At 45.9% G+C, this 13,798-nt stretch overlaps 1 protein-coding gene across 1 annotated transcript in view; it reads left to right on the top strand.

The window, feature by feature from the left end:
• Positions 1 to 13,798, top strand: part of CFAP263 (cilia and flagella associated protein 263) — a 54,840-nt gene that overhangs the window by 25,942 nt on the left and 15,100 nt on the right. The window contains exon 4 of the mRNA XM_078765927.1: positions 5,032 to 5,187. Within this exon, the coding sequence (XP_078622053.1) occupies positions 5,032 to 5,187 (156 nt within the window). The remainder of the gene's footprint in view (positions 1 to 5,031; positions 5,188 to 13,798) is intronic.

Here is a 13,798-nt window from a genome sequence, read left to right as displayed (position 1 = left end):
ACTCCCCACGTGAAAAAGCTGAATGCCTCAACTCTGTGTTTGCCTCTAAATCTTGTGTCCCAAACCCATCCCTCTCTGTACCCACCGTACCCAGTCGTACCCAGCTGCTCCTGGACTCTGTGTCCTTTCCTCCTGACAAGGTGGAAAAGTTTCTGTCAACCCTCGACTCTGATTCTGCAACTGGTCCTGCCGGCATCAGCCCACGGGTCCTAAAATCATGTTCTTCCGCTCTTTCACTCCCTCTCTCTGTTCTCTTTACCCTCTCTTTTGCTCAAGGTCATCTGCCATCTGCATGGAAATCAGCCAACATCACCGCTTTGCACAAAAAAGGTGCAAAAACAGATCCTAGCAACTACAGACCAATCAGCCTTCTCCCAATTGTCAGCAAAGTCATGGAATCCATCATTGCTTCAGATATGAATTCTTTCCTCTTCTCCAATGGCTTGATCTCTGACCATCAATTTGGTTTCAGACCTGGTCACTCTACTCTGGACATGCTGCTTCTGCTTTCTCAACAATGGATGGAGGTCCTCAACGCCAAACAGGAAATTAGAGCTGTCTCCCTTGACATTTCACGTGCCTTCGATACAGTCTGGCACCCCGCTCTGCTCACCAAACTCTCCTCCTTTGGTATCCATGGAAATCTCCACGCATGGCTGGCGGACTTCCTCTCTCGTCGTAGTCAACGTGTGGCCCTGAATGGATTTCTCTCATCTCCTCTTCCTGTTCAGGCTGGAGTTCCCCAAGGCAGTGTTCTGGGCCCTGTGCTTTTTCTGGTCTTCATCAACGATCTCTCTGACTCTCTTGAAAATCCTCTCTATCTCTTTGCTGACGACTCTACTCTCTGTCGCTCCATTCCTCATCCCTCAGATCGGCAGTCTGCAGCCTCCTCACTCTCTGCAGACCTGGACAAAATCACAGACTGGGAAAACAAGTGGAACATGTCTTTCAATCCTGACAAATCTCACACTCTTACGATGTCTCTCCGAAAAGACCGACTGGACAACCCTCCCATCCACTTTCTGAATAATCCTTTCCAAGAAGTTCTGTCACTCAAGCTTTTGGGTCTCACTATTTGCCATGATCTTTCCTGGGAAAACCACATTTCATATCTGGCCCCCAAAGCCAGTCGCCGACTGGGCATCCTCCGTCGTGCGAAGTCCTTCCTTTGTACACCTGAGCAGGCTGAGCTCCTCACCACTTACAAGGCTTTCATCCGCAGCTCTATGGAATACTGCTCTCCCCTCTGGTCTGGTGCTCCTGCCTCACACCTAGCTCGTCTTCACGCTGTTGAAACCAAAGCGTTCAGAATCAATGGAATCTCCCGCGATGAAGCTAACTCCAAGGGCCTTTCACTCACTCACCGCAGGCAGGTTGGTGGTCTTTCCGTCTTCTACCGACTCCTCTCTGGCCTTGCCCCCCCCCCAGCTCTCTCTGGGCTCTGTTCCCCAAATATTCCTACAGGTCGCACAAGATCTGCCTGCAACCCTCTTATGGTTAAACTGCCAAAATCAAGACTTTCTGCTCACCTTCACTCCTTCATGCCTCTTTTCTCCCACCTCTGAAACAAACTCCCTCATTCTCTTCAATCCCACTCCACCCTCCAGGTCTTTAAAACAGCTGTTCACCACCATCTCTTATCTTCCCCCATCCAAAACCTTGATCTTTTCTACCCCCGCTAATTTCACCCAAAATCCTACACTTTTTTTTTTTGAAATTCCAACTTCTGTCCTGGAAGTCTTTGGTCCCCTTGTGTTTTATACCTTCCCCCCCCCCCCCCCCCTTCCCACGCCTCCTCACCCCAAGCCCTCTCCCTCCCACACTTCTCCCTGCGCTCAAATGTTATGTTTGTGTGCTTCCCCTTCTCTCCCCATCTTATTTTCCGCTCCCTCTTTTGATATATTTTGTTTGTCTGGTTGATTTCTTTGTGAAATAAATGTTAACTCTTTCACGAGCCTCGATTCAGTATGCAAAAAAAAAGAAGAAAAAAAAGACCCTGGCTACTGCCGACCGGGAGTGACGTCATAGTTTCCAGGACTCACGTCGGTCAGTTACAGACAAGGGGCTAAACCCCCCTTGGTAAGGGGAAAAGGCCGACGTTGAGATCCGTAACAATATGTTTCTACTACTTTCTTTGCAATTGAAAGCTTTGTCTCAGGACATTTGGGACCTCGAACAAAGCGATTTGTATCAACATCAAAAAGACAATAAGACATGTTATAGCTGAAGTTGTACAAGATTTTCAATGTTATCATTATGCGGCCTATTCTTATGCATAATACAGAATGAAGCATGATCTTGTAATACTTTTTCATTTAATATTCTTAAATGTATATATTATTATCAAGAATTGCCAAAATATAATAGATGTGAATAACATAGTTGATTTTATTTCTACTGAACACACCGACATGAACGAAAAAAAATTGACCACGTAGAAAATGTTTTGCTTAATTACTGATTTTAAATAGCCAAAATAATTACCAAAATGAATATCAGTCTTTATGAAGGTTAGTATTGGACTTCATCTGCAGACATGCTAAAAAAAAGTTTTATCAACATAAGGTTGATAAGAGTATGTTAAACGCTGCAGGAAGCGAGGTGTGGCTGACGTTCTGAATGTCAGCCATTTATCAGAGCAAAAATGGGAAACTTGGAAATGGTCATAAGTCAAAGGAGACAGATAAAGGTTAGAGGTCAAAGATCAGAGTGATTGAATCCAAAATCAATAGTCAAAGGTCAAAGAAAACTGCATTGTTGATCGAGGTTTTATAGTGGCAGGCAAAAAAAGGAGTAGAGAGAAGGGGCAGTTTGGTAATAAACAACAAAAATAATAGTAATAAAATAAATAAATAGCCCTGAGTGGGCTGACGGTCATTTCTTGAGGTTGTATCAGACCTGTGCTGATTTGGGGGAACCCCACTGGGAGCACCCCTGATCTGAAATCGAAAAACTTAAGACCGAGCGATCCTGCGGACCATAGAGTAGAAGGGCTGTATCGGGTCTCAGAGCAATCGGTTGGTAAATAAGGGACAACTAACAAGTAGGGATCTGAAGTATGGGGTTTAACACCCCCCCCCCCCCCCCCCCTGACAGCCTCCATGATCTGAAATCTAAAAATCAAAGCCTGAGCCATTTTGCGGGCTACTGTCTTCTATTCATGTGTCAAGTTTCAGAACAATTAGCCAGGTGATGAGGGAGAAGTAGCAAAAACAGCAAAATACCAGACGGACGGACAACCAGACAGACAGACAGACAGACAGACATCCGGTCATCACGACCCATTTTATAAGTTCATCTCTTCGAGAATCGAGATGAGATGACCCAACAAAAAGGGAGCATGGTGGACATGAGAAACCAAGAGGAAAAAAAAAACACAGAAGAGGGAAACAAAAATTACAAAAGGAGGGGGGGGGGGGTGTGGTTGAAAAAAACTCAAACTGTGATGCTAACTCGGTAAATTAAAAACTTTTAGTGCCATTTAGTGCAAATGTGTTGAGTTTAAACATGTCGTTTGGTTCTTTGCGCCTTTGAATGTCCATAATACCATCACGAAGAGAAATAGTTCAAATGGTTTCGTGGTTGGTGAAGTGCCCGGGGAGATCGAAGTGTTGAGCTTATCAAATCACATTTGCATTTGTATTTTATTCCTAACTTCAATGAATTATAGATGATGACATCACAGAGATAAATATCAACTAGGTAGCTTTTAGGTCAAAATATTTTTTTTCGGCTTGCAAAACAAAGTATTCACAAAACTCCCATCTGACATAACGAATGCACTCCACACCTGATTCTTCTCTTGACAAGGCCAAATGTCTCTACTTGGTGTTTGTTTCCAAATCTCACGTACCCGACCCTAACTCCTCTTCACTACCTAATTCACTCACACCTGACTACACATTCTACCAATTAATTCCTGGCCTTGCATCCTCTGCTCTATCTGTGTCCCACCCATCCCCTCGCCCCTCGCACCTCACACTCCATCCCCCAAGTTTCTCCACGGCATACGGATTCTGCCATCAATCAAGTTATGATAAAACTCCAAATATCCAGGCCTACTGCTCACCTCAGCTCATTTCTTCCTCTTCTCTCTCACCAGTGGAACAGACTTCCTCCATCTGGTCGATCTAATTCTTCCCTCCAGAACTTCAACATAACCTTTCACCTCCTCCTCAAGTCATCCCCAATCAACACTCATCTTATCTACTCTCATCAATACTCTTCAAACCCACTCCTTCCTTTCCAGGTTATTGTGTCGTCATCCCATCCCTAAACCCACCTTTTCATTTTTATTTTTTATTTTTTATTTTTTTTTGTATACTGAATCGAGGCTCGTGAAAGAGCTAACATTTATTTCACAAACAAATCAACCAGACAAACAAAACACACAAAAAGAGGGAGCGGAAGACAAGATGGGGAGAGAAGGGGAAGCACACAACCACAACATTTGTTTGTTCCATTGATCTTTAATCCCCAGTTTTCCCTTCCTGTTCTTTTAGTCCTTTTCTTGTTGTGCTTGTGGTTGTATCCAGCTTGTTCACCCCTTGTGTCCTCCTCCTCCTCCTCCTCCTCTGTCCTACCACCCCTCCTCCCCCATTCAAACTTATACTCTCGCTCTTCCCCTCACCCATTTTCCTCCGAGTGTCCTTCTGTCATGACCCTCTACCCTACCCTGCTCTTGGTGTGTTTCCATGCTTTCCTCCGCGCTCTAGCTGTTCTATTCTGTGTTCTAACTCTTAAATTTGATGACAAAACCTCAAATGGTAAAAAAAAGATATAGTTTGCACACACACACACACACACACAATTGCAAAGCCCCATCACCTGCTGCATGCGCAGACGGGTTGAAAATTGCAAACTCAATTGAACCTGGTTGTTTTAAAATCCGATCTCGTTTTATTCAAAGCGGTAGGAGCATTGACTTTGACAACTCGCTTGATTTGAACAATCCTCCAACACAAATTCCTTACAGGTTGCATTACTACTCAATGTGTGGAACGGGTAGGCAGTGTGTGTTGGTCGTTGCAGAATGAAGAGAGGAGTGAGGTTCTCCATGAAGTGGATTTTAAACAGCTGCAGATAAAAAACCAACAGTGTGTGGTACGGATTGCCGAGCTGAAAAGAGAGCTATTGCGACTGAAAGTGAATGCATCTCAGAAAATGGAAACGCTTACCTGCGTCAAGGTGACAAGAGACAATGTATTCAGATATGTGTTCGAATGTCAATGTTACATAATAAAAACTCAATATACTTAAATGTTCATAAATGTTTGTTTTTAGGGCCAGTCATAATACATATATATATATATATATATATATATATATACACATATTGTTGTGGAAATGACTTCTTGGGGTTAATATTGCTTGGAATAGTTTGGTTATCTCCCATAGTAATTTTTAATTGTGGTATTAGACATGCGTCGTTTTATGTTTCGACAAACGTCGTCCATCATTCATAATGTGTGTGTCTGTAATCTCTTTTAATGCTCCAGTATCTGTAATATTTCATGTGCTTTTATGAGGCCTGTTAGGCTTTGTGGCGACAGTTTAGGCTGGAAGGCAGCATGCCAGTCCTTTTCAGGGAGAGGGCCGTCCAGGTGAAAAGTGGGGTGGGAGGAGGGTCCTCTTTCCCATTCAACAGGCACCTGGACCAAAAGTGAGCGAGAGGGGAGGGGCGAAATACGTCACGGCTGGAGTTTGGGGGCCAACATTATGAAAGTGCATCCAGTGAAGTGCACGAGGCTAATACCCGGACTCAAACTTTTGAGAAGTACGTGAAGTCTGCTGAAGCTGCCGCGTGATGCCAAACAAACTTCCAGAAACTTCCAGAAACTTCCATGCCCTCTTCTCTTGAGCTGGACCACGGATGGAGCCCGCTTTCCTGCAGAACAGTCGGGACTGCGTTGCTGTTCTTCATCGGTTCCTCCTGTGTCCCGACGGCCACTTCAGCCATGGTATTTCTGTCTTGTCTGCCTCTTATGTGTTGCCTATCTCTCATGGAATGACATTGTCGAACCGTGGAAACTGAGTCAACTGCAACGCCTGCCAGGATATGAACCAGGTCATTAAGGCAACCACACAGTTGTTAAAAAATTTTAAATTATATATGCAGTGCATTCAGAAAGTATTCAGACCCCTTCACTTTTTTCACATTTTGTTATGTTGCAGCCTTATGCTGAAATCGTTTAAATTCATTTTTTCCCTCATCAATCTACACTCAATACCCCGTAATGACAAAGAGAAAACAGGATTTTAGAAAGTTTTGCAAATTTATTAAAAAGAAAAAACTGAAATATCACATTGACATAAGTATTCATACCCTTTGCTATAACACTATAATTTAGCTCAGATTCCTCCCATTTCACTTTATCATCTTTGAGATGTTTCTACACCTTGATTGGAGTCCACCTGTGGTAAATTCGATTGATTGGACTTGATTTGGAAAGGCACACACCTGTCTATATAAGGTCTCACAGCTGACAATGCATACCAGAGCAAAAACCAAGCCATGAGGTCGAAGGAACTGCCTGCAGAGCTCAGAGACAGGATTGTGTCGAGGCACAGATCTGGGGAAGCCTAAAAAAAAATCTCTGCTGCATTGAAGGTTCCCAAGAGCACAGTGGCCTCCATAATTCTTAAATGGAAGAAGTTTGGAACAACCAGGGCTCTTCCTAGAGCTGGCCGCCTGGCCAAACTGAGTAATCGGGGAAGAAGGGCCTTGGTAATAGAGGTGACCAAGAACCCGATGGTCACTTTGGCTGAGCTCCAGAGATCCTGTGTGGAGATGGGAGAAACTTCCAGAAGGACAACCATCACTGCAACACTCCACCGATCTGGGCTTTATGGCAGAGTGGCAAGACGGAAGCCTCTCCTCAGTGAAAGATACATGAAAGCCTGCTTGGAGTTTGCAAAAAAAGCACCTAAAGGACTCTCAGACTGTGAGAAACAAGATTCTGTGGTCTGATGAAACCAAGATTGAACTGTTTGGCTTTTCTATTTTTTGTGGGTGCCTAAAACACTTCCCTACACCCACAAAGATAATGAAAATTAATCTATATATATAAAACACAGTGTGTGTGTGTGTGTGTGTGTGTGTGTGTGTGTGTGTGTGTGTGTGTGTGTGTGTGTAATGTTACCGATAGACTCCTAAACGGAGAGGCTCACGTGCTTAATATTTGGCATAGACATGGCCATTGAGCCTGGGAAGAACATGGCCGACCTAAAAAAAATTCTTTCATAATATTTTTTTACCATATTTTTACCTCGGCGCATTTCAGCGAGGAATATTATGCACGGAATCTGAGGCGGTGGCAAAGCAGCGCGCTGATTCGCTCAGAGCGATCACGTGATGTTCCTTGCCGCCATAAACTCAGTTAAGCGTTCGCACGTATTTCAGAGCGAAAAGCGATTGCGTTTTTTCACATTTCAGCGAGGAACATTGCCATTCAAACCACATGGGTTTTTTTTCCTTTCATCTTTACGAGATCCATATTTTTTATTCACATTTACCTCAGCGCATTTCAGCGAGGAATATTATACACGGAATCTGAGCAAGTGGCAGAGCAGCGCGCTGATTCGCTCAGAGCGATCACGTGATGTTCCTTGCCGCCATAAACTCACAGTTACGCGTTCGCACGTAATTCACACATTCAAAACAAACGAGATCCGCGAAGCGAGTTGGTCGAGTTGTGCTAACCAAGATGGCGACACGGCGGCTTCACTTTTCACGGAGTATGAGCGTTCTATATATTTTCAATTCAGTGCGCCCGACTCGCTCACGTACTTGATTTGTGGCATAGACATGGCCATTGGGCCTTCACGGTGTAATTTGTGCGAGGCTTTTGTCCGAGTGAGCTTGAGTCGAGAGGGCGAATGTACGGGTTGGGAATGTACGGGTGTCCCTTCCCCCGCCCGGCAACGCCGGTACTGGAGGGTGTCACAGGATCGGTGAGTCTCCAAAATCTGCTTCGTGCTGTTGCGAAGATGCAGGACGATGTCGCGATTGTTGTGCTCCTCTCCGACCATGAGAACTGCATCGTCATTGTTGACTGGCCCTCCCCTTCCCTCCCCCTTCCCCCTCCCCCCTCCACCCTCCCTTCCCCCTCCACCCTACCCCCTACCCTTCTCCCCTCCCCCTCCCCTCCCCCTCCCCCTCCCCCTCACCCCTCACCCCTTCCCCTTCCCCCCCTCCCCCTCCCCCCTCCCCCCTCCCCCCCTCCCCGTCCCCCTCCCCCCTACCCCCTCCCCCTCCCCCCCTCCTAGGTTCTAGAAGGTTCGCCTGGCGTACCTATATAAGTCACTGCAAAAGCCCTTGAACAGGTCTCACAGAGAAAAGGACTTGCTACCGGAGGACTAGCGCTGGAGGACAGAGAGAACTCGTGGGCATACGGTATTGGTGAAAAGACTTATGTGGGGAGAACTTGACTCGCATCACTCGCTTTGGAGGCATTGAACTGTAACTCGCGCAGTATAACGCACGCGCTCGAGGAGAGGAAGAAGAGGCGTTGAGTACACGGCTGCAACCAGACGCACCGGTGGCGAATAGCACCTACCTCAGCCAATGCGAGTAAACGCGGCAATAGCCGCCAGTGATCACCGCTAACTGCCGAAGTCCGCTCCCTACCAAATCGCCCAGTATTAACCCTTGGGCGCCAAATGACATGCGGAGAGCTCCTGCCCCTCTGCTTAACATCTGCACAGGATGAGCTGGAGACCGGAGGGAGCTGCACAACAGCCATCCTTGGACGTGGACCATCATCCTGCAGCTGCAAGCCCCATGTGAGTGTGTCTGTGTGTGAGATGCGCCCGTTTGTCCTGGGTAGTAAGTTAAGACTGTTTTAAGGCTGCACTGTGTCCCCTTTTTCGGAACCATTGTAAATAGTGTAAATAAACCTGTTCTTCCTTTTCTTCTGAATTCGACCGCTTTTGTGATTTATCCATTGACTAAGCGTGGCACGAATAAGATCGCTAGAACTGGGGTCACCAACTAAATGGCACGGGTCGCGTGTACGCACCGCTCGGCGTCTCAACACGCGTGATTCGTGCGGGGCTTATTTCCTCGTTTCAGGGCAGCGCGAGTAATTAGGTAATAGCGAATTCTTGGTCCTAATACCCTATTTCGCGCTGTCCGGGAAGGACGTCATCAGTCCCGGGTCCCGTCGGCCAGTCAAAGACAAGGGGACTAATCCCCCCTTGGTAAGGGGAGAAGGCCGGTGACGAGATCCGCAACAATATATATATAGTTACATTTATGGGGGGTAGGTGAATGAATACCGTAGGAGAGGCAGAACTGTATAGGAAGTAGCATGGACCAAGGACACATAGGAGAAATCTCGAAGTACAGTACGTAGGGAAACTGTAACTTAAGGTTGTTTAAATGTTCACCACATGGGGGGGGGGGGGGGGGTGGGTGCTGTGCTAATTATCGGTAGGGCTTAAGGATAGTTTTCCATAGTGCATGATTACCCTCTGTAATCTTTCCCTTTACGTTTTTTTTTGCCACGGCTGCCATGAAAGCCTCCTTTGAATTGCATTTACAACCGCCAACTACAAGCAAGCAGGCTCCCGGACACTAAGCCCCATCCCAATGGACCTCATAGGCGAAAGCCCCGCCCACAAGAGGTGGAGAAATAGGAGTGTGGTCAAGGAAGGCCATGAGGCCATGCCCCGAGGGAAGTAATTGGATCGTGGTACGTGGGTGGGGCGAAATAGGAGGGAAATGGCCCGATAGGCTCACGAGAGAAAAAGAAGAAGAGTCGGTCGCTTTTACTCGGGGAAGAAGGGCACCATCTTGCCGATCGTGCGCTGGTCATGCGGGGCATACGTTGGACTCCTGGGCTGCATTGGCAGTGTTTTGGCAGGTTTTGCAAAGTGTTGCAGGGGGTTTTGGCAACTGCTGGGCTCGTGGTAGGCTCAAGGCCACGCTCTTCACCACAAGGACGAGGAGGTGGAGTGAAGGAAGCCGTCTTGGCCACTTGCTTCATGCCTGGGTGTTTGACGCGTGGTGCTGCCACCTTTTTGGGGCGCTCTGGCACGGGAGGCATCGAACCGGACTATCGCCATCACCCTGACAAAATAACTCGTTGGGACGAGCTAAGTGCACTAAAAAGGACATTTTATTTTATCTTTCTCCTGTGTGTCCTTTTTGAGTCAGAGGGCGGAGGGTCCTTCAAAGTAGGTCATTTAGATTTTAATTAAACATTTATTTTCGTCCTTCATTTATTTTCATCAAATTATTTGATTGCTGAATTTATCATGGTGTTTGCATGTTTTGTGGTTTCAGAATAAACCCGTGTTTTTCGTTCAGATAATCGCCTCACAGCCTTCCATCTCACACGAGCGATAACCGCCATATTTGGCTGCCACCTCAGGAGTTAAAGCTGGTTCGGTTATCCATCATCAAGCGGTCTTAATCGCCAGTGACACGACTATATATATATATATATATATATATATATATATATACTAGCAGAAGTACCCGGCATTGCCGGACGGGGGAGGGGAGGGGGAAGAGGAGGGGAGGGGAACGGGGGGGAGGGGAGGAGAGGGGGGGAGGGGAGGAGAGGAGGGGAGGGGAGAAGAGGGGGGGGAAGTACCCGGCATTCTGTGTATAAACGTGAGGGAGAAGAGGGGGGAGGGTAGGGGGAGGGGAGGAGAGGGGGGGAGGGGAGGGGGAGGGGGGAGGGGGAGGGGGAGGGGGAGGGGAGGGGGGAGGTGGAGGGGGGAGGGGAGGGGGGAGGGGAGGGCAGGGGGGAGGGGAGGTCTGAATCGACATCGTCCTGAATCTTCGCAACAGCACGAAGCGGACTTTGGAGACTCACCGATCCTGTGACGCCCTCCAGTACCGGCGTTGCTGGGTGGGGGAAGGGAGACCCGTACATTCCCAACCCGTACATTCGCCCTCTCGACTCAAGCTCACTCGGACAAAAGCCTCGCACAAATTACACCGTGAAGGCCCAATGGCCATGTCTATGCCACAAATCAAGTACGTGAGCGAGTCGGGCGCACTGAATTGAAAATATATAGAACGCTCATACTCCGTGAAAAGTGAAGCCAACTGGCGGCGGGGATGGAACATCACGTGATCGCTCTGAGAGAATCAGCACGCTGCTCTGCCACCGGTCAGAATCCGTGTATAATATTCCTCGCTGAAAAAAAAATCTATGTGAAACATGCTACTATCTATGCTAAATCATGCTAAATCATGCTAAATGCTAATCATGCTAAAAATCTATGCTACTTGCTGTGAGTTTATGGCGGCAAGGAACATCACGTGATCGCATCACGAACATCATTCGTGATCACGTCATCACGTGATCGTGATCGTCATCAATGAGCGCGAATGAGCGAATCAGCGTGCTGCTCTGCTCTGCCACTATTGAAGTGCTCTGCCAGTGGTTCAGATTCCGTGTATAATATTCCTCGCTGAAAAAAAATCTATGTGAAACATGCTACTATCTATGCTAAATCATGCTAAATCATGCTAAAATCCATATTGCTAAAATATGGATCTAAAGATGAAAGAAAAAAAAAACCTATGTGGTGTGAATGGCAAAGTTCCTCGCTGAAATGTGAAAAAACGCAATCGCTCAGAATTGCGTGCGAACGCGTAACTGTGAGTTTATGGCGGCAAGGAACATCACGTGATCGCTCTGAGCGAATCAGCGCGCTGCTCTGCCATCGGTCAGATTCCGTGTATAATATTCCTCGCTGAAATGCGCTGAGGTAAAAATATGGTAAAAAAATATTATGAAACTAGAACGGGCACTCGGTAGAGCGCATACCTTCGCCGCAGCTACTGTTCTGTACTTGGCATGGGAGTGTAGGGAACAGAATTCGTGACCTTGACCTTGACCTTTGACCCGATTGCTCCCAAAATCTAATCAAATGTGTCCCGTATAATAACCAATCATCCCACCAAATTTCATGCAATTCGGTTGAATACTTTTTGAGTTATGCGAATAACATACACACACACACACAGACATACAAATAAATACACAGCGATCAAAACATAACCTTCCGCTTTTGCGAAGGTAATAATTTTTTTTAGGTCGGCCATGTTCTTCCCAGGCTCAATGGCCATGTCTATGCCAAATATCAAGCACGTGAGCCTCTCCGTTTAGGAGTCTATCGGTAACATTACACACACACACACACACACACACACACACAAACTGTTATATATATATATATATACATATATATATATATATATATATATATATATATATATATATATATATATATATATATATATATATATATATATATATATATATATACTATTGTGGAAATGATCATATTGTGGGTTCACCCATATTGTGGGTTTATATATATACTATTGTGGAAATGATCTTTAGTTGTTAATTAAACTGTTTAGTAGAACGATAGTTATTTCTTCGCACCTTAGCATTTGTGCAATAGATATGTGTTGTGTATGTACAGACAGAGATGTCTGTTTTCCCTATCCTACTGTTTTGTCCTTCCCTCTTCAAACCTCTGCATGTGTTTTTAATGTTATTTTTCTCTGTTTTCATGTCTTTACAAAGCGCACATGAGAGCTTTGTGGCCCAAGCCATGAGAATGTGCAGGTGTGGCAAATCTTTATCGAGATAGCTGGCCATTAGCCTGACCACAGGAGCTGATTGTTGTGGTCAAACAGCATTGAGGAAGTCAGCCATTGCTTCACCTCGGGAGCTTGCCCACGCGGCCCGGCACGAGGCCAGATGGCAGTTGATCTCGCGTGTGGTTTTACCTTTAACGGCTGCTTTTGCAGTAGAGGGAACTATTTTGAAGTCAGTTGGCAATGCAGCTGAGATAGAGAGGCTGTTGGCCATTACAGCTGCTCTGAGAGAAAGAGAGAGAGATGTAAAAGTCAAGAGAGCAAGAATTACCCCAAGAGGAGAGGCAGCATTTGGAGGAACAGCAGGAGAAAGGATTTACTGATTATTTACTATTATTTACTGATTGGCTTATATTTGTTTATTGCATACTGGTTGCTAATGCTTCATGTAAACCTTTTCACATGCCATTTAATTGGTAAATAAATGTACCTTGTCTCCGGGTTGGATTCTGCCCATTGTGGTGATTTAATTTGGTCTCATTTGGTTATTTCGTTATTATTAGATGAACTGGCTCAACCCGACTCAGAGCACTCGCGATCTATGGTTGCTCAGCCAGATTCGGAAGGTCGCGAGCGCCTATCGGCGCAACACTCGGATACGCGGTCCCAACGAGTATTGTAACATGCCAAACAGGTCCAACAACTTGCTCGGAGCTGTGGACTTAACTGGCAGTTGCGGTCATTTTGACATGATCCACATAACTCAATCCGGGCTACCGCACGGTCCCGTGGCTGTTACAATTTTCTTTTTATGTACAGCACTGTGCAAAAGTTTGGGTTATTCCAATGACATTCATACTTCATGGTAAATTTATCAATTAACATATGTGATAAGAATCATATGTGCTTATTATAAATTACCAGCCTTTATAAATGCATGTGAAATAAACTGCTGAAATAAATATCAAGAACAGTGTCATTTTATAGTATCAGTCAATACATTGTGTGTCCGCCCTTCTTCTTCTTGAGTGCCATCACTCTTTTACCCATGCTTTGTATATGACTGAGGCACTCTTACAGGAATATTGCACCAAACATTCTGTCGTAACATCTTAAAGCCCGTTTCGGGATCCGTGAAGTAACTTATTAGACTTCCGGCACATAGCAATCCCGTTAACGGACCCCTCTGATGCAACTTTCCAATCCAGTCCGTTGCCCGGCCAGCCA

Source organism: Myxine glutinosa, chromosome 11, assembly GCF_964187855.1.
Source record: "Myxine glutinosa chromosome 11, kmMyxGlut1.1, whole genome shotgun sequence".
NCBI classification, from domain to species: Eukaryota; Metazoa; Chordata; class Myxini; order Myxiniformes; family Myxinidae; genus Myxine; species Myxine glutinosa.
The sequence above is the reverse complement of the archived record's forward strand: the minus strand, read 5'-3'. Positions and strand labels throughout refer to the sequence as shown.